This window comes from Musca autumnalis, unplaced genomic scaffold (assembly GCF_047663935.1).
Source record: "Musca autumnalis isolate F117 unplaced genomic scaffold, ASM4766393v1 scaffold_3, whole genome shotgun sequence".
NCBI lineage: Eukaryota > Metazoa > Arthropoda > Insecta > Diptera > Muscidae > Musca > Musca autumnalis.
The window spans coordinates 238,449,554-238,477,496 of record NW_027411866.1 but is presented as its reverse complement, the minus strand read 5'-3'; the positions used below and the strand labels follow the sequence as shown (position 1 = coordinate 238,477,496).

Genomic DNA, 27,943 nt, shown 5'->3' with positions numbered 1-27,943 from the left:
GCTAATGGAAAAAATTCGTTAAAAAATCCACGCTAATGAAAAAAATTCTTTAAAAAATCTACGCTAATGAAAAAAATTCTTTAAAAATTCACACTAATGAAAAAAATCTTTAAAAAATCCACTCTAATGAAAAGAATTCTTTAAAAAATCCACGCTAATGAAAAAAATGCTTTAAAAAATCCACGCTAATGAAAAAAATTCATTAAAAAATCCACGCTAATGAAAAAAATGCTTTAAAAAATCAACGCTAAATACTTCTTTAAAAAATCCACGCAAATGAAAAAATCCTAAAAAAAATCCACCCTAATGAAAAAATTATTTAAAAAGTCCGCTAATTAAAAAAATATTTTTTTTAAAAATCTACGCCAATGAAAAATGATTCTTTAAGAAATCCGCTCTAATGAAAAAATAATTAAAAAATCCACGCAAATGAATTTTTTGTATTTTTTTTTTATTTTTTTTTTTTTCATTTGCGACGTTCACAACATTTTTGTAGTAAACATATTAAAAAAATTCCATCCCTGTTATCCACACAAAAGGGCGTTTTTGTTTTTCTCCTGCTGTTGGTCTTCTTAGGCTTTCAAGGAGCCTTTCAACACTTGTAACTTGAGGTGTGCCACGCAGTCAGGCAGCCAAGGCACCCAGTACCTAACATGCTTTTACGTTTTGTAGTAGCACGTGCCAGCGTTTCCCCCCAAATATGTCCTGCATTCAATGAAAAGCGAGAAATTCTTTCAAAGACATGCAACCAGCAATTCCTTCCACCCGAAGAAGGAACATTGAACACATAATTGCAGCTGTATTGCATGTGAAAAAGATTTCAAACACATGTTGTGCCACATCCGCCTGTTTGTCTGTCTGACATTGAGGCTGTGTTTGCAGTCTCCCCCTTCCATGTTTGTTGTAGCTATCAGGAATCCATTTGAATTCGCTTATAATTATGTATTTAGCATTGAAAAAATAAATTTATCCCTTATTTGGCTTCCGTTGTTTACATTCCGTCTGAATTGGATGAAAGCAAATGGCATTGTTTAAACGGGTAATTAGCGAATTGCCCACATGGAGTTTGGAATTGGAGGAAGAAGAAACAGATTTAATGTGGACAATAAGGGCATCATTATTAAGGACATATTGGGTTAATTCACGGTATTCAGAAGCTTAACTCTCTCAAATTACATATTTTTTCAAATCTTTCCTCTTCCTCTTCGTTTCTTACATAACCTAACATTATTTTTCAACCATAACTAACCTCTCTCTCATTTTTCTCATTTAATTACAGCTAAAACACCATCATTTGATAAGGATCGTGACTATATAGGTTTTGCCACCTTACCGGAGCAGGTTCACCGCAAATCGGTAAAGCGTGGTTTTGAATTTACTCTCATGGTTGTTGGAGAATCTGGTTTGGGAAAATCAACACTCATCAACAGTCTCTTTCTGGGTGATATGTATAAAAATCGTGTTATACCACCAGTTGAGGAACGTATTGAGAAGACCACACGCATCGAAAAGAAAACCATGGACATTGAAGAGCGGGGAGTACGTCTAAGGTTGACAGTGGTGGATACACCCGGGTTTGGAGATTCCGTTAATTGTGAAGATAGCTGGAGAGTGTGCACGGCTTATATCGATGAACAGGTAAGAAGAAAAAAAGACAATTAGAATAAAAAAATCTAAAAAGTTTACAAAGGAAATTTGTGATTCAGCCTGGCTGAATACAAGTTTCCATAGGAAATTTGTGATTCAGCCTGGCTGAATACAAGTTTCCATAGGAAATTTGTGATTCAGCCTGGCTGAATACAAGTTTCCATAGGAAATTTGTGATTCAGCCTGGCTGAATACAGCTTTCCATAGGAAATTTGCTGTTCAGCCTGGCTGAATACAGCTTTCCATAGGAAATTTGCTGTTCAGCCTGGCTGAATACAGCTTTCCATAGGAAATTTGCTGTTCAGCCTGGCTGAATACAAGTTTCCATAGGAAATTTGCTATTCAGCCTGCCTGAATACAAGTTTCCATAGGAAATTTGCTATTCAGCCTGGCTGAATACAAGTTTCCATAGGAAATTTGCTATTCAGCCTGGCTGAATACAAGTTTCCATAGGAAATTTGCTATTCAGCCTGGCTGAATACAAGTTTCCATAGTAAATTTGCTATTCAGCCTGGCTGAATACAAGTTTCCATAGTAAATTTGCTATTCAGCCTGGCTGAATACAAGTTTCCATAGGAAATTTGCTATTCAACCTGGCTGAATACAAGTTTCCATAGGAAATTTGCTATTCAGCCTGGCTGAATACAAGTTTCCATAGGAAATTTGCTATTCAGCCTGGCTGAATACAAGTTTCCATAGGAAATTTGCTATTCAGCCTGGCTGAATACAAGTTTCCATAGGAAATTTGCTATTCAGCCTGGCTGAATACAAGTTTCCATAGGAAATTTGCTATTCAGCCTGGCTGAATACAAGTTTCCATAGGAAATTTGCTATTCAGCCTGGCTGAATACAAGTTTCCATAGGAAATTTGCTATTCAGCCTGGCTGAATACAAGTTTCCATAGGAAATTTGCTATTCAGCCTGGCTGAATACAAGTTTCCATAGGAAATTTGCTTTCAGCCCATAAGAAATCTTTTATTCGGCCTAGCTTAATAAATAGTTCCATGGGAAATTTAGAATTTCTCTTTAGGAACCTTTAGAGGGAGTACCTTGTTGACCTTTTTATTTATTTTTTTCCTTTCAGTTCCGTCAATATTTCACCGATGAAAGTGGTTTGAATCGACGCAACATTCAGGATAATCGAGTCCACTGTTGTTTATATTTTGTGCCGCCATGGGGTCATAGGTAAGTTTCCGCATACTATTTCCAATAAATCCTATGAATTAATATCCTCCTTCCCTTTTTCCTCTCAGTTTACGTCAAATGGATTTGGACCTCCTTCGACGTTTACATCGCAAAGTCAACATCGTCTTGGTTATAGGCAAAGCTGATTGCCTAACTAAAACCGAGGTTCGCAATCTAAAAGAACGCATTCTACGCGATTTAGAAGATAATCACATACAATTATATCAATTCCCCGAATGTGATTCCGATGAGGATGAAGATTTCAAACAACAGGATCGTGAACTTAAAGCCTCCATCCCCTTTGCGGTGGTTGGTAGTAATGTCATATTGGACATAGCCGGGAAGAAGGTGCGCGGTCGCCAATATCCCTGGGGTGTGGTAAATGTTGAGGATCCCGAGCATAGTGATTTCATCAAGCTACGTACCTTCCTCATTTCCACACACATGCAAGACTTAAAAGACACCACCCAGGATGTCCATTATGAAAATTTCCGTGCTCAATGTATTTCGCAAATATCACAACATGCCCTGCGCGAACGTGGTAAATTGAAGCGTGATTCAATTAGTTCAACAAACGGGTTTGAAGCTGCCATAACTGAAACAGATCGTTTGCTACTGCAAAAGGATGAAGAAATCCGACGCATGCAGGATATGCTGACGCAGATGCAAGAGAAGCTGAAGCAAACACATCTCATGGAGATGAAAAAGAATGACAGTGTCATAGATGTTTAGAAGTGTAGCAGCAGACACAATTTTGTACAGCAGCAGAATCGAAGGATGGCAATGAAGGTGAACCTTAATGGCTATAATAGTTATAGGGTTACATCATTTCTTTGATAGAAGAAGATTACCAGTTATACATACATCACATTACACCAAGTGTTGAAATTGATAGCGTTTCGCGGAAAGACGGTTCAAAGAGTTGAAATGCACAAAAATAAAAAAATGAGGTTTTTATTTTTCAAAGTGAATTTGAATTACAACTAACAACAAAAGCAACAAGAACAACAAAAAGCACCAAATAACCAAACAACAACAACAGCAACAATTAGTAGTTTCATGGCAAAACAACAACAACGATAAATGATTTTCCCTTTTTTATAAAGCAGAAGAAAAAAGAATTAAACAAAATAGAAAAGTTTATTAAGGTAAAAAAACAATTTTGTTGGTAGAGTTTAAACGAGAAGAAATTTTAAGGAATATTTGTTAGAAGAGATAATAACGCTTTAAGCATAACTGGATAATGTCGTTTCTTATGCAGACGAGTTTCTTATTGTTATTCACCTTTAAAATAATACTTTGTGTCTATTAGGTTAGAAGTGATAGATTTTTATCTAATTTCTCAAAATTTAAATTTTAGCGTGTTTCGTTTCTAGTGAATTGGCAACACTGTTTAGATATAGGCTTAACTTTCTTTTATTTTTCTAAAAGAAACTCATGAAGATATCACCAGAACATTTTATCCCACCTTGTGTAAAGGTTTTCATTGGGGGTTTGTATCAATACTTTTAGGCGATTACATATAATACCCACAAAAACTATTGAATATACGTCAAATTCAGTTTTAATGACCTTTTCCTATAAGGAATTCAACAAACCGGTCCCAGATGACAACGAACGCAATAAGGAATACATTTTCCTCGTCATAATGTTGCTTCTCGTCTTGTGCAAGACGGTTAATAACCCATCCTGCTGCCGAAATATTCTTCAAGCTTCTTCTTTGTGTCTATTAGGTTAGAAGTGATAGATTTTTAGCTAATTTCTCAAAATTTAAATTTTAGCGCGTTTCGTTTTTAGAGAGTTGGCAGCACGGTTTAGATATAGGCTTAATTTTCTTTTACTTTTTCTAAAAGAAACTCATGAAGATATCACCAGAATATTTTATCCTAACCCTTGTGTAAAGGTTTGCATTGGGGGTTTGTATCAAAAAGTGTTGCATACTTTTAGGCTATTACATTTAATAACCACAAAAACTATTGAATATACGTCAAATTCAGTTTAAATGATCTTTTTCTTTAAGAAATTCAACAAACCGGCTCCAGATGATAACGAACGCAATTGGGAACACACCTTCCTCGTCATAATGTTCCTCCTGTCTTGTACATGACGGTTAATAACGCAATCAATTTAGATTTTCTTCGCCTCTTCACCCCTACTTGCCAGACGATATTATAATTCAATAAAAGAAAGGGTGGTTGTAGCGTAGGTAGATCCGGATAGTGTAGTCATCGTGGGATATGGGTCTAAGATGAAGAATGTGAAAATACGATTGTGTTCTAAGAGGAACTAAATGAAAGGCGTGCATTTAAATTGAATAGCAGACAATTTTGGTAGTGTTGAAAGTCTTTACATATAAAGGAGAAAGGCAAGACTTGCAGATTGATTATCCACAGATGCCTGTATTGAACATTTCCTTGCCTAATATTAAGGGCTTTGAGATTGCCGATGAAATATCATAATGCGGATACTAATGTTCTGAATACTTTGGCAATGATGTCTTAAAGCGCAATGAACACGAACAGTTTTGACTGTCATTTTCATCGAAAATCAATTGCTTCAGTCAACAAAAACAATGAAAATGTTTATAATGTCTGACGGTCAACGATATTTGAGCAAAAATCGAAAGTCAAAACTTATCGTGTGTACCCTGCTTAAGCCATCAATCTGCAATTTAATCAATAAGTGCGAGCGTTATGATAATATAGCATGACAAATCTATGCGAACATTCAATCAGAAAATCAGTTCGGTTAGGTTTAGGATTAAGGACGCGCGATAGTAATAATTCAGCCGCTTCATTTGTAGACCAAAGGTCTATTGTCTTCATCCTGTAAATATAAGAGAAAATATAGAATGGAAGAACGATATAAAAAGAAAGGTAGACGGCGAGTAGTTGGGAAAGAGATGAAAAAGGATTCAAAGAGAAAGTCGTCTAGGTCTATGTTTAGGTTATGGGATGTGTAGCCAATATATATTGACTACGCCACTCGGAGACCTTTCGGTCCATTGTGATCATCCATTAATCAGAAAAAGAAGTTCAGATGTACCTGAAAAGACAATAGTAGAGAAACGAGAGAAAAATAATGAAACAAGTAAAAAAGTATCAGTCGGCTTTGCCGACAGAGATATACCCTCAGCCTGTGTATATTGAAATAATTTTTTCCCAAAATACTTATGTATGTATTTGGGGGGTTTTAAAAATTTTGGGCGTTTGAACCGACAAAAATGTTAATTAGGATTAAAGATCTAAAGTTTTGCGGAGGAGATACTAAAAGGAATGGATCGACATTGACCGTTATGGAAGTGGATCTCCAGCCACAACATATGGTGTCATAGGGGGTTTTTACACTCTTCGGGCTGTTTGTTCAAGAAGTATGGACTTGCCCCTAAAAAAACTTTTACCATCGTAATTGAGGCAGCGAATGCAAGTTGCTTCAACAAAAATCGAAGTGATTCGATATCAGGTCTTAAAGTGAACTTATCCGAAATTTTGTGTGGGAGTCCATATTTGAACCTGATCTATATCTGGTAGATATATTAGGATGTTTAAAGTATAGACAATTCGGCCACTCCCTTCAAGAGTTACCGTACGAACAATTTTTCCGAAAATTTTTGAACTTTTGTGGGGGAGGTACCTGAAGGAGTGGACCGATATGGCTTATCTTCAAACTTAAATTATGTTTGGACAAAATATTACTAAGGCCAAATTTTGGACCGAATCGGCAGATCCGTTCGAGAGTTATATTGCGCTCCAACCACCTCACACGGTGTCAGAGAGGATTTTTTGCAACTTTCAGGCTATTTTCTCAGGAAGTATGGACTTGCCCCTAATGAAACTTTTACCGTCGTATGGAGGGCAGTGAATACAATTTGCTAAAACAAAAATCAAAGCGATTCGAGAGATGACCCTAAACTGAACTTTTCCGAAATTGTGTGTGGGAGATACCCAAAGGAGTGGACCAATTGAGTCCGATTTGAGACTCCAAATTGTCTGAAACACATTTCGTCCAAACATACTTGGGGTCTAAAACCATTATTTCGATGAGGCACATTTTGTCCGTATGAAAGTGTATATACCCTCGTTAACATAAATGCTGAGGGTATAAAAAGATGGTAGGGTTGAGAAAGTAATAATAAATGGATTATTAAAGATTAAAAAGGCAATAAAGAAAGGAGGATGGTTTATTTGGTGATGGTAGAAAACTGTCAGAGAAGTTGTTACGCTTATGGGTTGCGCCATCCCAGCCAATTCAAATTTTTGATGATGTTATTTATGATTGTTGGTTCCATGTTTGAGTAGAAGGTAAAGCTTGGAGGAAATCATACTCCTATTAATCTATATCGCTTTCGAGTTAACATCGGGCAATAGTCTCCGTTTCCTCCTCATCTTCACAGAGCCTGCAATAATCCACGCCATCATCCTGTCATTTGTCGATAAAAGCTCGGATGTTGCAATGACCGGTAATGACCCCCGTCAATACCCTGATTTCTAATTTGCTCAAATTTAAGAGTGAAGTTTTTCTGTTTGTTGATAGAGTCGACCAAATGGCCCTTGACACGTTGCATCTTGATTCATTATGCCATAGTTCCTTGGCTCGTTCTTCAATGAACGTCTCCACTCTCCGAAAAAGGTAACATAAGGGTGGTTTGATTGAATCAGTGATTGCTAGACTTGTTGATTGGGATCAATGTCTTGCCAGTTCATCTGTCTTCTCGTTTTCCATAATGTCACAGTGTCCCGGTACCCAGCAGAGTCGGACAGCGTTTGTGAGGTTCACCAAAGCCGTTCTACACTCAGGAATGGCCTCAGACTTGATGTTGGAGAATTTGATGGCTTTAAGAGCAGGTTGACTATCAACGAAGATAGGTACCGGTTCAAAGATTTCTGCATCCAGACTTTTTATCAACTCTGCAGTCATTTTGATCGCGAACATTTCGGCTTGGAAAACACTACAGTCGCTGTTCAACCTATATGGGTATTCGAGACAAAGCTTTTCGCAGAAGACGGCAGCGCCGGTACCTTCTTCCATCTGGGAAAGCCAGACCATCCAGAGGAGGGTTACTACGGATCCAGTCATCTCTACTAGGGACCTCAACATCTTCAAATCTTTGGACTGGTGATAAGTAGTCGCTGAATTTCCCCGGCAGATTTAAGCTAAGGTTTGGTCCTAGCTCCCGAAGAATGCATGCATGTCCATAGGTGTTGTCACGCCAACGATTCAATTCATGTAGCCTTAGGGCACTACGTGCTGCTTGACCTTTGATGCTGAGTCTCATGGGCAAGAGGTTCAACATCGCATTTAGAGCTGCTTGCGGTGTACTTCTCACAGCTCCAGTTATCAGGATCGAGGCTGCCCTTGTCTATGTTGCCGGAGTTCGATTTATGTCGAAGAGGAAGTCTCAGTACCCAACAGGAAGTGATTCCATTCTACCTAGTTGATGTCTACACATGTTAACAACCTTGGAGTTGATAAAGCAGCATTTGAGAACCAAGAGTGCCGCCTGGCTGTGGAAAAACACCACCACCGTCCTCTGAGAACCATTTAAGTTGACTTCAGCTAGCTCCAGAGCCTTTAATATAGCTAGAATTTCCGCTTAGATGATGGTACTGATGTGATTCAACTTATGTTTAGATGTTTTCGAATTAGTTTGTGATGTTACACATTGGAAGATGTACAGATTCCTCAATTCTAATATTGCTAGTTTATTGGCAAAGTTGTTCCCGACAGTGTCACAGTACCCAACAGGAAGTGACCATTCTGCATATTTGATGTCTACACATGTTAACAAACATGGATTTGATAAAGCAGCATTTGAGAACCAAGAGTGCCGCTTGGCGGTCGAAAAACATCACCATCGGCCTCTCAGAACCATTTAAGTTGACTTCTGCTAGTTCCAGAGCCTTTAATAAAGCTAGAATATACGCTTAGAAGATGGTACAGATCTGATTCAACTTATATGATCGTCTGAGAGCGAGCTTCTCGCAGAACAATCTTCAGTCCCAGTGTCCTCTTCCCTTTTGGGACCATCTGTGGAAATGGTCTTTTTCATGCGTGCAGTCAGTCAAGATCATAGTTGGTCTGAAATTAAGTATTGGTAAGAAGTAATTACTGATTTCCAGAGGCAGGAGACAGGTACCATACAGCCTACATGACGGGGGTTATCATGAACGGCAATTCCCCGTGAATTTTTTCACTTTTTCCCTTAAGTTTCAACGGCGGAAAGACAAAACTCACGGGGAAATTTCATTCATGATAACCCCCGACATATCTAACATCTTCATCTCCCTGAACCAAAAAAGATTTCTGGCTCCTAAATTGTCAACTAGAATATTCAGTCTGGTTATTTCAGGACAATCTCAGGACTCTATCTTAACTTTCACCTAAGAAGGAAGTAGAGCCTTAAGTTGTTTTCTGTCTATAGAAGAGCTCTCCAACGGATCAAACGATTTGGACTATCTGCCTAAACTTAGGTCTAAGGTTCTAAGATGTGCATATCCATCCACTCCTTCGGGTGCTTCCCCACAAAATGGCAAATTTTTCGCAAAAAATGGTACGTACGATAACCACATCACATTTGATCGAGACATACGGGTATGTTCTGAGACACACTTCACCTCTCACTTCACGCCTCAAGCATTTTGTCCATCCCATTTACTCCTTGGGGCTAAGATTCATTAGAGTATTTAAAAAGAAGAAGACACCCTAGTCCATCCATAAAATACTCGAAAAATAAGCGTAAATTGGGAGAACAAAATGCTTGAGGCGTGAAGTGAAGTGTGTCTCAGAACATACCCGATAGATCGGGACTATATATGGACTATATCAATGCATTCGCAATTGTGCAGTTTATGTATGTGTCTCGGATCATTTTGAAAATTTTTTTTTAGTAGGTTGTCCTTGAGGCCCCTATTGGGACGGCACATTTTGTTTTGGAGGCAAGTCCATTCTTCCTGTAATAATGGCCTAAAAGGCCTTAAACACCCTACGGTGACCAACTAAAATGACTGATGAGCACGATAACTTCCTGATTTGAGTATCCGATTCGGCCAAAATTTTACACAGAGTAAAAGGGAGGTGTGAGGATCCCTAAGGAATTGTTTTCGAAGGCCCACCTTGTGGTTGTGATTTAGAACTATAGATTTTTTGTGGGCAAATCCATGTTTTCCTACATGATAGTTCAAAAACTCTAAAAAATCTTACGGTGACCAACTAAAATGGCGGATTGACACGATAACTACCGAAAGGAGTGGCTGACATTAGTCATAATATTTCTCTCAATCGCATATGAAGTTCGAAGATGAATACTTTCCGACATGATGACCCACAAACTCTATAAATCCACGGGGACTAACTAAAGTGGCTGGTGGCCACGAAAGCAATGATTTACAAAATTAGATCCAGTTTCATGATGGACTATGTCGGCCCCTTTTTTCAGGTCCAGTTTAAGGCAACTTCTCAAATCGCGTTGGCATTTTAATAGCCGGCAGTCGATGTGGTCGTGAGAACAATATTATCATGTTTTTGAGGTATGGACCCCGAAATCCTTCGTACACCTCCCCCACAAATGCTTTTAGTAGTCTTTGTGACTTTACTTTTTATACCCTCAGCCTTTGGGCTAAAGAGGGTATATACACTTTGATACGATGAAAATGTGCCTCATCGAAATAATAGTTTTAGACCCCAAGTATGTTTGGACGAAATGTGTTTCAGACAATTTGGAGTCGATCTAGCCATGTCCGTCCGTCTGTCTGTCTGTCCTGCTGGCTGGAGCGCATGATAACTCTCGAACGGACGAACCGATTCGGTTCAAATTTTGGCTTTCGTAATATTTTGCCCAAACTTAGTTTAAGTTCGAAGATGAGCTACATCGGTCCACTCCTTCCGGTACCTCCCCCACAAAAGTTCGAAAATGTTCGGAAAGTTTGTGCGCACGATAACTCTTGAAGGAAATAACCGATTTTGTCCATACTCAGCACATCGTGAAATTTCTATCAGACTTAGATTAGGTTCCAATATGGACTCAATCGGTCCAGTTCGGAAAAGTTCAGTTTAGGACCTGTTCACGAATCGTTTTGATTTTTGTTGTGGTGAACTTAAAAGTACAAGGTACACAAATAGAAAGAGTGAGAACCTTTAAATATCTTGGGATGTTAATAAACGACAAATGGGATCCCTCGAAAGAAATAAAAAGTCGAATAGAGATGGCGCGAGATGCTTTCTGTAAATATAGTAAAACCCTGAAAAGTCATGACATAAATATAACAACAAAAATACGTTTTATAAAATGTTATGTTTGGTCGGTGCTGTTATATGGAACAGAAGTTTGGACGCTCAAATCCTCTGATGAAAGAAAATTGGAATCCTTTGAAATATGGATTTACCGGCGAGTACTGAAAATACCATGGACTGCGAAAATTTCTAATGACGAAGTACTAAGAAGGATAAATATAAGCCGGCAATTAATAACAACTATAAAAAGGCGCAAAATAGCGTATCTGGGACATGTATTAAGGAACAACAAATACATAATTTTACAAGCAATTCTGAAGGGAAAAATTGAAGGAAGGCCAGCTAGAGGAAGGAAAGAAACATCCTGGCTCAAAAATATCATGGACTGGACAGGTTATACCAACGAAACCGATCTGCTGAATGCTGCAAAACACAGAGAGCTGACAACCACTATACAATAAGATAATAATTAAAATGCGATAAATATTAAAAAAAGATGAATTGTACGATCACTTATATCCGGATAACGGATGAGTAAATAAAGAAGAAGAAGTGGTAACATCTATTCACTGTCCTCTATACGACAGTACAACTTTCATCAGGGGCAAGTCCATACTTCCTGAGAAAATAGCCTGAAAGTTGCGAAGAACCCCTATGACACCGTGTGTAGTGGTTGGAAGATAACTCTTGAACAGATCTGCCGTTTCGGTCCAAAATTTGGCCTTCGTAAAATTTTGTCCAAACTTAGTTTAAGTACGAAGATAAGCCATATCAGTCTACTCCTTCAGGTACCTCCCCCCAAGAGTTCAAAAATGTTCGGAAAAATTCTGCGCATGATAACTCTTGATGGTAGTGACCGATTTGGTCCATGCTTTACCCATCCCAGTATATCTACCAAATATATATCAGGTTCGAATATGGACTACATTTGTCCACTCTTTCGGGTACCTCGCACACAAAATTTTGGATAAGTTCACTTTAAGAACTGCTCTGGAATCAATTTGATTTTCGTTGAAGCAACTTTTTCATTCACTGCCTCAGTTACGACGGTAAAAGTCTTTTCAGGGGCAAGTCCATACTTCTTGAGAAAGCAACCCTAAACATGTAAAAACCCTCTATGGCACCATGTAGTGGCTGGAGAGCACGACAATTCGAAGGTGGTGCTTGTAGGTCCACTCCTTCTGGTACCTCCCCCACTAAAGTTCGATAATATAAGCTAAAATAGTACACGAGATATTTGTCGGTTCATACGCTTAAAATTTTCAAAACCCCTTAAATATATACGTTTTTGGAAAAAAAAAGTGTTTCACTTCACACAGGCTGAGGGTATATCTCTGTCGGCAAAGCCGACTGATACTTTTTTACTTGTTTGATTTCGAGTTGATCTTGAATTGTTCTGAAATGTTAAGCGCAGCTTGTCTTTGTGTGGTCCCTATAATAAAGTTATCAGTTTATTCCGAAAAACCGGACCAAAGGAAGTAATTCACGAGGACATTAGTGTTAAAAAATGAACATCCTAAATGATCTTCTTGTAATAAATAAAGGTTGGAGGATTTCATCCAAGTTGGCTGTGTAGTTTTTCTGTCGGTGTAAAGACTAGTTACACTATTTCTGATATCTCCCAGCTCGGACTTGAATCGTTTGAAAGTGATTACCGCTCTACAGTTATTTGAAGTGTTTAAAGCATTATTTTAAAGGGCTCTGAACAATACGAAAACTTGTTTGAACCAACAAAAATGTGACTTCGGATAGGTCTCCGAGTTAAGTAGCTGTCTTATAGCAACTGCCAGTTGCGCATCCGTCAAACTAACCCCACTTTAAAAATATAGTATATTTCATATAGCTCGCGGTTTATACGATGCCGTTAATATCCACTTGCCAATACCGATATTGTGATGAAATTTTTAATTAACTTTTATCTGATCTTTCGGTTATTTTAACAAAATTATGGTTATTAATTTTGTATATCGAAAACATTGTAGCAAAGGCTTTACATTAACAAGCATGGCATACTTTTAGGCGCGTCATTGTAATAACCTCAAAAAATTGTATTTTTCTGGTCTCTTCCATATTTAACTTAAAAAAAAAACTAATGAAAATAACTAATGGCCTGTTTCTCTAAAACGATTCGAATTTAATTTCGTTCGAATTGCTACCAAACTCCTATAGTTGTAGAAAAAAAATTATTTGATTGAAAAGACCATGGTGTAAGAAAGAAGGTGATACAATAATACCAACTGATGTCTTCATTTGCTGTCAAAACATATTTTCAATCAAAAATAAATAACAAATATTTCGCTTCTATAAAAAATATTTGTGTACAACATCTTTGTTTAAGCTTCGCGAATAATATTTTAACGTTTTCTTCTAACTTTTGTGGATATTTCGCACAAAAAAAAATTGACAGCAAATGAAGACTACAACCTAACGTCAACTATTGGATCACCTTGTTAAATTCGCCTTGGAAAAGACAATGAATCAAATATTTTTCAAAAAATTGAAGTTTGGTAGTAAGTCGAACGAATTTGTATTCGAATCGTCTTACCCTGCGTTTACAAATGCCAGTATTGGCAAGACAATAGCAAAAATACAAACCTTTTTCACAAATACATTTATAAATTTTTAAATATGTATACCCCTCATACCAATTGCGGATATTATTCGAATGTTCGACACAACTTTCGAAAACGATATCACATTCGAAGAATTGGCAATTGTTTTTCGGGTGTACACAAGCACGTTGTTCTTTTGTTCGTCAAAAGTTTAAAAACGATATCGTTTTCGAACATTTGGCGAATGTTTTTTCTTCACAAGAAAAATTGTTTCGAGAAACATTTTTTACTTTGAAAATTTTTTTGTTTCAAAAAAAAAATTTACGTTGTTTGTAAAAAATTCCCATTTGCTTTTTTCAAATAATTTCGATATAAATGCTACGTATAATATAGACAATAAGTGTTGATAAAGACAACATATGGGTAGGTTGCCAAACACAAGACTACAATGTTTATCAACAGTTAAATATCGCGTCGCAAACATAAAGAAATAAAAACGGAAAAGGTACATAACAGAAACATCAAGAAACTCCACAAAAAATGTTTTTCGCCACTATCGTAAAACTATCGTCAATCATTCGCTAATAATATTATTAACGATATTCGAAATCGAAGGATTTCCTGCCACAAACTGAGCGACGAGTGAATCGTTTTTAATTCATTCTCGTGTGTCGTTCTCGAACAAAATATCCGCAAAACTCTCGAGAAACATTCGAAAACGATATCGTTTTCGATAGCAATGGTATGGGGGGTAAAGAAAATTATGAATGTATTGGTGAAAATGGTTTGTAACTTTGCTATGGTCTTGCCAATACTGTCTGTGTGTAAACGCCTAGTTAGTGAAACAGGCCATAAGATTTACCTTGCTATTAGTTCAAAATTTCTTTAAATATTCTTTATTTTTTTCATCTCAAAAGCTCTGCCACATTTTATTAATGCAAAAAACAAAGTAATTTTTAAAGCAAACAGCAACAAAAAACATTTTTAATACAAATCAGAAATAATGGAAAACAATTTAAAAAAATATATTAAAATTACAAAATATCAGAAAAACAAATAACAAACAATTAAAAAAATCCTTCCCCACCATCATTTTCGAATTATATATACATAAAGAAAATACAAACATAACAAAGTTGATATATAATAATAAAACAACATACCTTCAAACATTTAACCAAGACTATAAGGAAAACAATTACAAAACAAACAAAATAAGAAAAATCATTTTAAAAAGTCAATCAACTCTAATAAAAGGACACACATGGACACAGCAACAACAACAGAATGAAAACAGTAAGCCAAAAAAATGCAGGATATAATATCATCAACATGGAATAAAAATAGAAAAGAGAAGATAGATGCCTGTTATACTTAAAAAAAATAACAAAAAAATATTTAAAAATAATAAATAGCAATAGTATTGAAAAAAAACTAGCCCAGAAACAAACAATAGAACAAAAAAAGTATTTAAAATATTCTAATAACAAAAACAACAAACGACATTCAAACAATGTTAAGGCTGCTAACACAGCCAATTTACTACAAGAAATTAATACAAATTACAACAAAAAAATACCAAAGTAAAACATAAAACTAAACATGTTTAAAACATTACAAAACACTTAGCATCATACAATACACACCACACACACATACAAACTATGTACTACTATAATATAAACATACAACTACTATTCAATCAAGCATTTCCTTTTTCGAATCCTTCCTAATTCTTTTTTTTTAAATAAACTTCTTCCTTAGGCTTATTTTTTCATTTCTGTTTTCCTTCTTTAATTGGAAAATAATCTTAGTTAATCTAAATATTTATATATACATAAAAATAATATAAAAATTTGGCGAAATGAAAACACACATTCGCATCACATCATTACGTACATATAAAAACAATATGTATACTACAAATGTATTTGAATTTTTTTTTTTGTATTATATTATTATGTCGTATCAAATATCATTAGTGTTAAGTTTATTAATATTGAATATATTTTATATATGAATTTAGTATTCTATTCTGGTCCTTTTTTATAAAAAAACACTACACACAACAAGAACAACAGCAACAACAATATTTTTTAATATAGACGAATTCAACAAACAAAATCGATTAGAGTAACAAATGAAAAGATCCATTGGCTTTATAGCTTATTCGTCTATATTTACTATTATCAACTCCTCTTTTTAACTATTTTTATAATTTTTATATTGAATATTTTCTACACGTATTATTTTTATTGAAATTTCCTTGTTTTGTTATTTTACTTAAATTATTCTTGGAATAAAAATTAAAAAAAAAACATATTTTTTATTATAGTCATCTAAGGTTATATTGAATGAACATCAACAAAGTGGAAACAAAAAAAAACAACAAAAACGCTCATAAATAAATAAATTATTAACTTTCAATTATACAAAAACAGTGTTTTCATTTTGGGAGTGACAAGGGAGACTTTTCTCATATCAATGAGGGCAGCCCGATTCATATTACTTTTAATCGTCAAAATAAAAGCGGTTTATTTTAAGAAACCACCCGTAGAGAAGTTTTAGGGGTCGATTATCGATAGCAATTATCGTTGAGTGGAGTTGTCAGTTGTAAATTTCCTTCAATACGTTCGACAATGTAGATTGAGCCATGCAATTGTTGTAATCATTGTCATGGAACGTTTGGAAACTTCCCTCCGCAAAAAATCTCAATGCATCGCACACTTTTAAAAGTGGGGGTATTGCTGTTTATCTGTAACTTACTTTGAAGTCATCCTTTAACGTTTCCACAATGTAAACTACGGCATCCTTTTCAATCCAAAATACGCTTTAAAAAATAATCTACTGATTATACAGATCTTTCCCATATGAGCTTGAACTTACAGTGCAAATGGCAATTCCAATAGATTCGACTTGTCCCTCAAATTTCCTCTAATAGATGCAATGCCCAGTACATTTCCTTCATCATCAAAAAATAATTCCACTGAACTTATTATTTTAAAATAGTTTTTTTTGCGAATTTTGCCTTTTGGATTCACAAGTTTGAAAAAACACTTATCGATAACACGTTTATCGACAACGCAGTGGGGTTGACATCAATAATACAACATTTCATCTCAGTTGTGCTGACAATTCGTCGGTGTCATGCTTAAGTGTTCCATACGCCATTTTTGACATTTTGAGATAAAGGTACCTTGCAAGGTTTTCAACCATGCTCTTTCAGATTTTTTGGTCGGTTTTTCTCTATCTTTTATAGTTTCTGAGATATTCAGATGCCAGTATGTTCCATATCCGCTTTGTGACCCAAAAAATCTTGTCGTTTTGTTCCATATCCATAAAGCCTGGCGTATGGAACAAAACAACTTTGAACTTTTTAGTTCCATATCCATGTCGTTTGGCGTATGGAACAAAAAGAGACAAAAACGAATTGTTCCGCACCAATAATGATGGCGTATGGAACAAATTGTTTTAAAGGACTTGGTTTAAAAACTGAAGAATAATAGTTTCTAAATCCAAATTTTTTTGAGTATTGTATTGTTATATGATAATGAATATTTATCAATCGTTTAAACCAAAAATCCCTAGTTTAAAGACAAAATTTTGATGTAAGTCTACAAAAATATACGCAAAAACGTCCATTCGACTTGAAACTAACCGACTACAAAAATGGTATTATAAGAAAATCGCGTTTAAATGTTTTATGTTACCTTAGAAATGCAAAATATCAATCCGTTTTGTCCGATCGAAATTTTGACCACAAAAAAATAGTGATAAGTGGAGGAAGTCACTTAAATAAATGTTAAGGAAACCTATAATAATGGTCCATATTGTATTTATATGAGAAAAATAAATGTTTCATTTAAAGTCCTGATTTTTAAACTCCACCGTAGGTAGCACTTCATATAAGGGAGGTGGAACACGATTGATAAAAAGTGTTTTGGTTTAAATGTGACAAAACGTGTTCCATGTGACACAAACTGCCAAAAACATGAAAAAAAGATTCCATGGAACAATTCAGAAACTTTTTGCAATTATAAAAATTGGCCATAACTTCTAGACTATCACAGATATCTGACTAAAATAAACTACTGATATATTCTATGAGCTTTGAGTTTTTCTCGAATCAGGCAAATGGCGTATGGAACACTTAAGCATGACACCGACGAATTGACAACACAACACAAGTTTAGTGGCAATGCATAATCGACTCCTTGCCTTGTGGCAATCGGCTAAATACCACTCCTCTGATAAAGATCCATGTTCGATATGCAGTTGTTTGGCCACCATATGTGGAGAATAAAACGTAGGCATCTATTTACGAAGGCTTATTCTTGAGCTCATTGGAAGCAAGCCAACTTTCGCATCTATATAACAGAACTGACAGAACATTATTTTTAAATATGAGTATCTTTGTCTTCGTAATTGATTCGACCTCCATATTTTAAACAAACACGTATCGTCACGTGTACTTCCATTTTCCGTTATTTGACTGCCTAGGTACGAAGTTCGCCACATGTTCGATGTTCTGTCCATACAGAGAGAGAGAGAGAGGTTGCCTTTAAATAGTGTTTTAGTGGAGTGATTTGATCTTACCCACATTAATCGTTAAGCCATATGTATTCGAAGTCGATGCTATGCCGGTTTTTTTGCATCTGATAACCGCTTAGATATTAAACGATGTCATCAGCATATACATACAAGGTCGTTCAGGTGTTCCATCTTTAATTGGTGCCACACAAGTATTTAATCAATAACAACAAGAAATAGCAGCGATGACAGCACATAACCTTGACTTATTCCGGATTTTACGGTTATAGCGGGGTGGGCTTATTATCATGTCTTCCTCTGCATTCAAAAGGGTGGTATTGTGCTTTGATTAAGTTGCAAATCTTGTCGGGGACACCTTTTCTGCTCATAGCTTCCCATATATGGCAATATGGTCGACACAGGATTTGCGACTGCGGAATCCGGCTTATTGGCGCCTAAGCGTAAGTAAAACCCTTATTTCTACACCTAATTCCGTCTCAAATTCAAAATTTCATTGAAATTGGACATACAACGCGAGTTTGGTGCATCGAATACATGAAATCGGCGGAATATACATATACGAGCTATATCTAAATCTCAACAGATTTTGCATCAAAAGGCATATACGGTAACATGGGGCGCCTTCGCCACGTTTTTGTTCAAAATGTTCTCATACCGACACCGTTCAAGTTTTTTCAAATATTATTTTTGGTACAAATATTAGCATATCTTGACTATAAGTTTTGATATATAAATGTTTATAATGTTGTTTTTAAAATATTATTTTTGAGAATTTACAAAATGTCTAGAAAGTGGCGTAGCCTCCCCACCCATGGGGCAGCTTCGCCATCGATATTGAACATTCTCCAACGGACTCTAAAACTGTAATTGACTATGCTTCTTCCTTAAATATCAAAATTATGATAAAAACGAACATGTTGTCTATTGAATAATCAAAAATTATCTTAAAATTCACAAAAAGTAACCGATTCTAGCGGTTAAATGAAGTAGGTACCTTGAATTTAGGTACAAAAATCATAATATAACTAAAACAAGTTACGTTTAGGATAATAGTTGATTTTAACTTCACATTATAGTGTGGTGTATCTATGGAATAATGAAGTTAAATTGAACATGACAAATTTCTAACATTTACCCACCACGCTCCTATCATGGCGTAGGCGCCCCACCCCTTACATATTTCATAATATAATATATTGACATTTGCAATTGCTCTTTTCATGCGAATTATTGGGATTTTTATTCTTCAGTAGTTGTCTTCTAACGGTATAAAATGTGTTTTTGATATCACAAAAGGTAAAGAAGATATCACAACAAATACTTACCATAATTATTTTTTTTTCAATACCCTTATATTTTGCGAGAAAATCGGCGCTGGCGGAGCCGCCCCAGTGAAGCTGCGCAAACTTAAAAGAATTTAAATAAATAAGTTGAGGAATTATTTTTCAAACAAGGATTTTTATTATTTTTCAGACGTCAATATTCTAAGAATTATTTTTCTGACAATTTCTTAAAAATTATTTATCAAACTTGGATTTTTTAAATTATTTTTCAAACGTGGATTTTCAAGAATTATTTTTCAAACAAGGATTTTTAAAAATTATTTTTCATACGTGGATTTTCAAAAATTATTTTTCAAATATAGACGTTCTTAAAATTATTTTTCAAACATGAATTTTTTAAAATTATTTTTCAAACATGCATTTTTTTCAATTATTTTTCAAACGTGGATTTTTTAAAAATTATGTTTCGAACTTGGTTTTTTTCAATTATTTTTTAAACGTGGATTTTTTTTAAAAATATTTTTCAAATGTAGATTTTTTAAAAATTATTTTTCAAACTTGGTTTTTTTAAAAAATTTTATAGTTATTTTAATTATTTTTTAAACGTGGACTTTTTAAAAATTATTTTTTCAAATGTAGATTTTTTAAAAATCATTTTTCAAACATGGATTTTTTTAAAAATTTTTAGTTTTTTTAAAATTATTTTTTAAACGTGGATTTTTAAAATTGTTAGTTTTTTTAAATTATTTTTAAACGTGGATTTTTAAAATTTTTTATTTTTTTTAAATTACTTTTTAAACGTGGATTTTTAAAAATTTTTATTTTTTTTTTTTTAATTACTTTTTAAACGTGGATTTTTTAAAAACTATTTTTCAAACTTGGATTTTTTCGTTTATTTTTTAAACGGGGATTTTTAAAAACTATTTTTCAAACTTGGGTTTTTTCGTTTATTTTTTAAACGGGGATTTTTTAAAAATTATTTGTTAAATGTAGATTTTTTTAAATTATTTTTCAAACGAGGATTTTTTAAAAATTATTTTTCAAACTTGGATTTTTTAAAAAATTATTTTTAAAACTTTAATATTTTTAAGAATTATTTTTCAAACGTGTTTTTTAATTATTTTTCAAACCTGTATTTTTTAAAAATTATTTTTCAAACGTGGATTTTTAAAAAATAAGTTTTTAGACGTGGATTATTTTAAAATTTTTTAAAATAAAAAAAAATTTCAATTATTTTTTAAAGGTTGGTTTTTTTAAAAAAATTATTTTTAAAATGTTGATTTTTTTAAAAATTATTTTTCAAACGTTTGTTTTTTAAAAATTGATTGTTTAAAAATCATTTCATGGATTTCTTAAAATTTGTTTTTCAAACTTAGATTTTTTAAATTATATTCAAAAGTGCATTTTTTAAAAATTATTTTTCAATCATGGAGTTTTTAAAGATTATTTTTAAACATGGATTTTTTTAAATTATTTTTCAAACGTGGATTTTCTACAAATTATTTTTCAAACCTTAACTATTTAAAATTTATTTTTCAAACGTGGACTTTTTAAAGTTTTTTTTTTTCAAAGGTTAACTTTTTTAAACATTATTTTTCAAACATGGACTTTTTAAAAAATATTTTTCGATAAGTTGAAGCATTGATGCCTTTCCAATGGGACTTCTTTCTGTTCGATTTTAACATCCGAAAATATTTTAAGTTGATGATTAAATGAAAATACTGTACTCACCGGGTATATTTTTTAAAAAATATTTTTCAAACATGGATTTTTTTAATTATTTTTTAAACGGAATTTTTTTTAAAAATTATTTGTTAAATGTAGACTTTTTAAATTATTTTTCAAACATAGATTTTTTCAATAATTTTTTAAATGTGGATTTTTTTTAACAATTATTTTTCAAATGCAGATTTTATAAAAATTATTTTTCAAACGTGGAATTTTTAAAAGCTATTTTTCAAACGTATTTTTTTTAATTATTTTTCAAATGTAGATTTTGTAAAAAATATTTTTCAAACGTGGATTTTTTAAAAACTATTTGTCAAACTTGGATTTTTTCAATTATATTTTAAACGGGGATTTTTTAAAAATTATTTGTGAATGTAGATTTTTTTAAATTATTTTTCACACATGGATTTTTAAAAATTATTTTTAAAACGTTAATATTTTTAAGAATTATTTTTCATTTTCGTGGATTTCTTAAAAATTATTTTTCAAACGTGGATTTTTTAAAAATAATTTTTAAACATTTATTTTTTAACAATTATTTTTCAAAAATGGATTTTTCAAAAGTTGTGTTTTTAAAAATTATTTTTTAAACATTGGTTTTTTACAATTATAATGGTTGATTTAAAAAATTATAATAATTTTTCAAATGTTGAATTTTTTTTAAATTATTTTTCAAACGTGTTTTTTTAGAAATGGATTTTTTAAATATTATTTTTCAAACATGAATTTTTTAAATTATTTTCAAGGTGAATTTTTTAAAAATTATTTTTCAAACGTCGACTGTTTAAAAATGGTTTTTCAAAAGTGAACTTTTTAAAAATTATTTTTCAAACGTGGACTTTTTAAAAACTATTTTTCAAACGTGGATTTTCTAAAAACTATTATTCAAACGTTAACTTTTTAAACACTATTTTTCAAACGTCGACTTTTTAAAAATTATTTTTCAATAAGTTGAAGCATTGATGCCTTTTCAATGGGACTTCTGTCCAATTTTTAACATCCGAAAATAATAGTGGATGATTAAATAAAAATACTGTACTCACCGGGTATATTTTCTGTAACTCACGGGGGAAATGATTTGTGAAATGTTGATTGTTGAATATTTTTTGAAAATGTAAGTTTAAATTGTTTGTTCTTTATTTTTTGATTTGTTTTATATTTACTTCACTAGTATAATTAAATATGTATGAAAACTTAAACACTATTTTAGGTTAGTCTCCAGAGGAGTTTAAGTTAATGTTGTATTATGTAACTACTTATGGCCTATAGGCTTTGTTACGATGAAAGAAATAAATTAAATTAATTATTTTGAGTTTCGAATCTCGTTCCAAATATCGGAAATATTGATGCGTTATTTTTAGCCTTTATTCTATTAATAGAAACTGAAAACATATAAAGAAGAAATATTAATAAAATAACTTATATTTATAACATGTCAGGGATTTTATTCAGTTGCCCCATTATCTTTTGGTATTTATAATTTAATTGTAAAAAAAACTTACCTAAAATATTAATCTTTGTAATATTTTTCAATGTAATCATCTAACCACTGCTTAAATTGTGCCACATATTCATCCACAACTGTTACAAAAGGCACAGCGCCAAATTGTGGAGGTGGATTATCACTGACACCAAAAATGTGTCCTATAGAATGTTCACATAATATAATCGATGACAGAACATCAATGGGCAGAACTTCATGGCGTAGACAAAGTTTGGCAAATGATTCGGAAAATTGTTTTAAAACAGTGAGGCCTTGTTTTGTGAGACAATCTACAAATGAGAGGTAAATAAGAAATTTCTATAATTTTACTCTAACATGTGAGTGGAGATGTAAATTCTTACCTGGTCTTGCTGTCCTTGTTGCTACAAAATATTTTTGTAGCAGATCCGAAGCCTCTGGAGTATGATCAACACAACGTCGAGATATATTAACCACAAAATCGGTCATATCTTTTGAACTGATGGATAAGTGATCTATCGTAGATTCAAATGTACGTACAGAAGCCTGCTCTAGGATATAATTGATTAGGGTTTCATGATTATCATCAGCTACATAAATGGGTATACCAAAAATTCTGCAAAAGGGGAAATAAATACGAAAGTTATGAGAAGGGAATAAAAGAAGAATAACAAGTAAAAAGTCGTTAAATTCGGCCGGGCCGAACTTTTTATACCCTCCACCATAAAATAGTCTTGATTAAAATGGAATAATTAGGGTCCTTTCACAATTTGAGGTGGAACAACTTTTCGACAATGGATAGACTCCTACTGCCTCCCACTATTGCTTAAATTACACTGTGAACACAAATGTTGGGACAGAAATAATTCCTTTTGGAGATGAAAGCCCTTGGTGTGTGTATATTAAAAACCCCGAAGGACAGATGCGCCGTGAGTCGAACTTCCGCGTTATGGCGTGATGAAGTTTTTACAAGAGACCCTGTTGAGCACTTAAGTAACAGTGAACAAAGATATAACGCTAATTCCTGATGGCCCACAGGGTCTCTAACAAAAATTTCATCACGCCATAACGCGGAAGTTCGACTCACGGCGGATCTGTCCTTCGGGGTTCATAATATACTCACCAAGGCCTTTCTTCCCCAAGAAAGGTAGGTGAAAGGTACTACCTACGGGGCTAAATCAAAGAGTCAACATATCTTTAAATTTTTTGGCGGAAAAATTTTATAGCTCCAGGGAACTTCAAGAGTCAAATTGAGGGTACTTTCATCAAAACAATGTAGACCCTCAAAAATGGACCCATGTTGACGAATTTTAGTGAAGAAATTTCGTGACCACTGAAAATTCCCGAAAATCGGGAGGTACAGTTATATGGGGGGATATACCAAAACATGGACGATTATTTTTGAATAGACAAAATTGTAGCTAAAATTCGCAAAATACCGATCATTACAGCTAGTTCGGTTAAAAATTGCAGTTAAAATTATCAAAATACCGAAAATATGGGGGCTATAGCAAAAAATGGACTTATCTTGACGTTGCTTTGTTGGAGATGTTTTATGACCACTGAGAACTTCAAATGTCAAATTACAGATATTTTTGGGTTAAAAACTGTAGCTAAAATTCTCAAAATACCGAAAATTGGGAGGTACCGTTGTATGGGGGCTATACCAAAAACATGGACCTATGTTGACGATGTTCGGTTGGGATGTTTCATGACCACTGAGAACCTCAAATGGCAAATTGCAGATTGTTCGGTTAAAAATTGTAGATAAAAATTCTCAAAATGCCGAAAATCGGGAGGTACCGTTATATGGGGGCTACACCAAAACATGGACCTATGTTGACGATGCTTGGTGGAGATATTTCATGACCACTGAGAACCTCAAATGACAAATTGCAGATGGTTCGGTTAAAAATTGTAGATAAAAATTCTCAAAATGCCGAAAATCGGGAGGTACCGTTATATGGGGGCTACACCAAAACATGGACCTATGTTGACGATGCTTGGTGGAGATATTTCATGACCACTGAGAACCTCAAATGGCAAATTGCAGATAGTTCGGTTACAAATTGTGGCTAATATTCTCAAAATACCGAAAATCGGGAGATACCGTTATATGGGGGCTATACCAAAACATGGACCTATGTTGACGATGCTTGGTGGAGATGTTTCATGACCACTGAGAACCTCAAATGTCAAATTGCAGATAGTTCGGTTAAAAATTGTGGCTAAAATTCTCAAAATACCGAAAATCGGGAGGTACCGTTATATGGGGGCTATACCAAAACATGGACCTATGTTGACGATGTTTGGTGGAGATGTTTTATGACCACTGACAACCTCAAATGTCAAATTGCAGATAGTTCGGTTAAAAATTGTGGCAAAAATTCTCAAAATACCGAAAATCGGGAGGTAGCGTTATATGGGGGCTATACCAAAACATGGACCTATGTTGACGATGCTTGGTGGAGATGTTTCATGACCACTGAGAACCTCAAATGTCAAATTGCAGATAGTTCGGTTAAAAATTGTGGCTAAAATTCTCAAAATACCGAAAATCGGGAGGTACCGTTATATGGGGACTATACTAAAATATGGACCTATGCCCATATCCTTTGGGATATAAGTTTGTTGATCACTAAGAACCCTAAGTGCCAAATTATAGTTAATTCGGTCTGCAAATATGGCGAAGAACGTCAAAATACCTCAAATTCGGAGGTACCGTTATATGGGGGCTATACCAAAGAGTGGACCTATATACCCCATCTTCGAACTTGACCTGCCTATGGAAAAAAGACCCTCGGGTGCAAAATTTCAGCACTCTATCTCAATTATTGCGAACGCTAGAGTGATTACAACAGACGGACAGACGGACAGACGGACATGGCTAGATCGTCTTAAAATTTTATCCTGATCAAGAATATATATACTTTATAGGGTCGCAAATGATTAGTTCGATGTGTTACAAACAGAATGACAAACTTAATATACCCTCCATACTATGGTGGAGGGTATAAAAATAGGAAATAGACCGGTAAATTGATTAGATATATTACTGTTGGTTAAGCGATCATCTTAATCAATAGTGAAACGGTCGTAGAATATGGGATAATTTTTTCAATGCATTTATTAGGCCCTAATAGCTTAACTCGAATGGAATTAATAACTAGACATCGGATTTTAGCATGTTTTTTATTTCTTATCCGATTGGACTCAAATTTTGGATCTAGGCGTTTTGAGGGTCAATTTTTCGATATTTGGGGTCATATCAAATATATGCAAAAAATATGCAAAATATATGCAAAAAGTATGCAAAATATATGCAAAAAATATGCTAAATATGCAAGTGTTTTTTTGACAAAAATCGTCAATTAAATTTGGAAAATCATCAAAAAAGCATTCTAAATTAAGTTTTTTGACGTTTAACATAGTTTTTTGCAGATTATTATGTTATTGAGACTCTCCAGATATTCCGCCAAAGCAATAAATCTAGACAACAAGACTTAAATCCGTTTTCACAAGGTGACAAAATGTCAAATAACCCAGCATTACTATTACAACATAATTTGCTCCCTATACAAATGTAGATAGATAATGGAAAAATTTCAAAAACTCAATCAGAAATGTCAAAATCAACATGTTCAAATATGATGATAGTTTCTAATCGGCTAAAATTGTCTAGCAGAAAAACAAAGGAGCTGGAGTTAGTCATCGCTATTTTTGTTTAGATAAAAGCGCAATTTTTTCTAGTTTTTGGAAAAAGGGTTCGTTTTTTAGCGCAAAATGGGAAAAAGTACTAAAGTATCATTTACGATTCCAGGTTCTGGAATATAACTATAATTAGAAGTATACTTTTTGAATATCCACATATTTGATTTGAATATATTTTATAGTGTTTAGTCCTATATTTGTGGTCAAAAAACTTCTTTGGAAAAACGCTCTAACTGCCGCTTTAATATTGATGACATGGTTTTAGTTTAATGCACTAAAAATACATAATTTTATATGTATATTGTAAGCATACAACCGCTTAATGCAGAATTGGGATATGTTCACTCCTCGGCAAAAAGTAATGCATTATTTTTAGATTCACTTTTGGCATTTGTGTTGAGATGTGTATTATTTTATTGTTGTAAAATAATTTCAGCTTAATCTCGGGTTTTGTTGTTTTCAAATTTTAAAAACAACAAGTTTTATTTAAAGTGGGATGTAGTTAAAATTGATGTAAAGAACACCAAATGATTAGTGCAAAATGACATCACTCAGAAAAACCACACAATAGCGTGGTAGTGGTAAAATAAGTCAAACCCTTGGAATTATCTTTAACATGGCAAAACCACTCACATATTTCTGCTAGAAAAGCATTTGGAATGCTAAAAAATATAGTTCTGTTATTCCTGCTACAGGAAAACAATTTTGATAACACAGTCGAAAAGAAATTATACAATTAATTAACTTTACCCGACCGTGTACTCGATAATTTGAACTAATTATTACAAATGTTTCGAATTTGGACAGTTGTTTAATGGAGGAGTTGCTGTAAAAATTTTTTTCAGCAACATTTAGAAAAAATTACCGAGTACAAGGATATAACACCTTTTATAACACGTTAGTCTTGTTGTCTAGGATATAAATAAATATATTAAGAAAAATATTCGCCGCAATATTGTCATTAAAATTGCCAAAGGCACTATACACCTAAAAGGCAAAGATTTCAAGGAATCTTAATTTTCAAACAAAACACGGAACGCCCTAGGGCCAAAAAAAAAATTTTTTTTATGCGAATTGGTCTATAATGTGACCTGTACTTTGTTTTCAAAAATACCTGGATAAGTGCGAATCTATGCAGATAATCAAAAGGAACTGTGGGTCTATTTTGTTTCCTTTTGCATATTGCAAACTCATTCACTAAGACATAATACCCTTAGGGTATTAAAATATAGTTATCAGTGCAATCATGAATAAAAAATCCGTGCAATTCCGGTGGGTGCCACCGTGGTGCACACCCGCCTTGCACGCTAAAGGTCGTGGGTTCGATTCCCCGGCCAGTCAACATCAAACACTTTTCAACGGTGGCAAAATACCCCTTAGTAATGTTGGCGACATTTTCTGAGTATTTCAGCCTTGTACAACTTCTCTACACGTGGTGTCTTAGACACGCCGTTCGGACTCGGCGATAAACAGTAGGTCCCATATTATTGAGCTAATATGAATCGGGGTGCACTCATTGATATGAGAGCAGTCTCCCCTGTCCCGCCTGGGATGTTTGTGGAACAATTATATTACATAATTTGTTTCCTTTCCCA

At 33.9% G+C, this 27,943-nt stretch overlaps 2 protein-coding genes across 3 annotated transcripts in view; one reads left to right on the top strand and one right to left on the bottom strand.

Annotated features, from left to right (window-relative positions):
- Septin4 (septin 4) overlaps positions 1-16,051 on the top strand; it is a 105,559-nt gene extending 89,508 nt beyond the window's left edge. For both annotated transcript variants that reach the window (XM_073977338.1, XM_073977340.1), the window contains 3 exons: positions 1,280-1,638; positions 2,732-2,832; positions 2,901-16,051. In XM_073977338.1, the coding sequence (XP_073833439.1) occupies positions 1,280-1,638; positions 2,732-2,832; positions 2,901-3,564 (1,124 nt within the window). In that variant the 3' untranslated portion in view covers positions 3,565-16,051. The remainder of the gene's footprint in view (positions 1-1,279; positions 1,639-2,731; positions 2,833-2,900) is intronic.
- A 6,445-nt stretch (positions 16,052-22,496) lies between these two features.
- LOC141397260 (uncharacterized) lies at positions 22,497-23,203 on the bottom strand. The gene is made up of 3 exons (XM_073973363.1): positions 23,021-23,203; positions 22,678-22,948; positions 22,497-22,557 (listed from the first exon to the last, which is right to left on the bottom strand). Exons 1-2 carry the CDS (start codon positions 23,124-23,126, stop codon positions 22,686-22,688), a joined length of 369 nt encoding a protein of 122 aa, XP_073829464.1. The 5' UTR covers positions 23,127-23,203; the 3' UTR covers positions 22,497-22,557; positions 22,678-22,685.
- Positions 23,204-27,943: the final 4,740 nt, after the last annotated feature.

Coding starts and splice junctions, on each gene's coding strand:
- LOC141397260 (XM_073973363.1), bottom strand. CDS start 23,126: ATGACCGATTTTGTGGTTAATATATCTCGACGTTGTGTTGATCATACT. Junction 22,949..23,020: donor AACAAGGACAGCAAGACCAG/GTAAGAATTTAC, acceptor TCTCATTTGTAG/ATTGTCTCACAAAACAAGGC.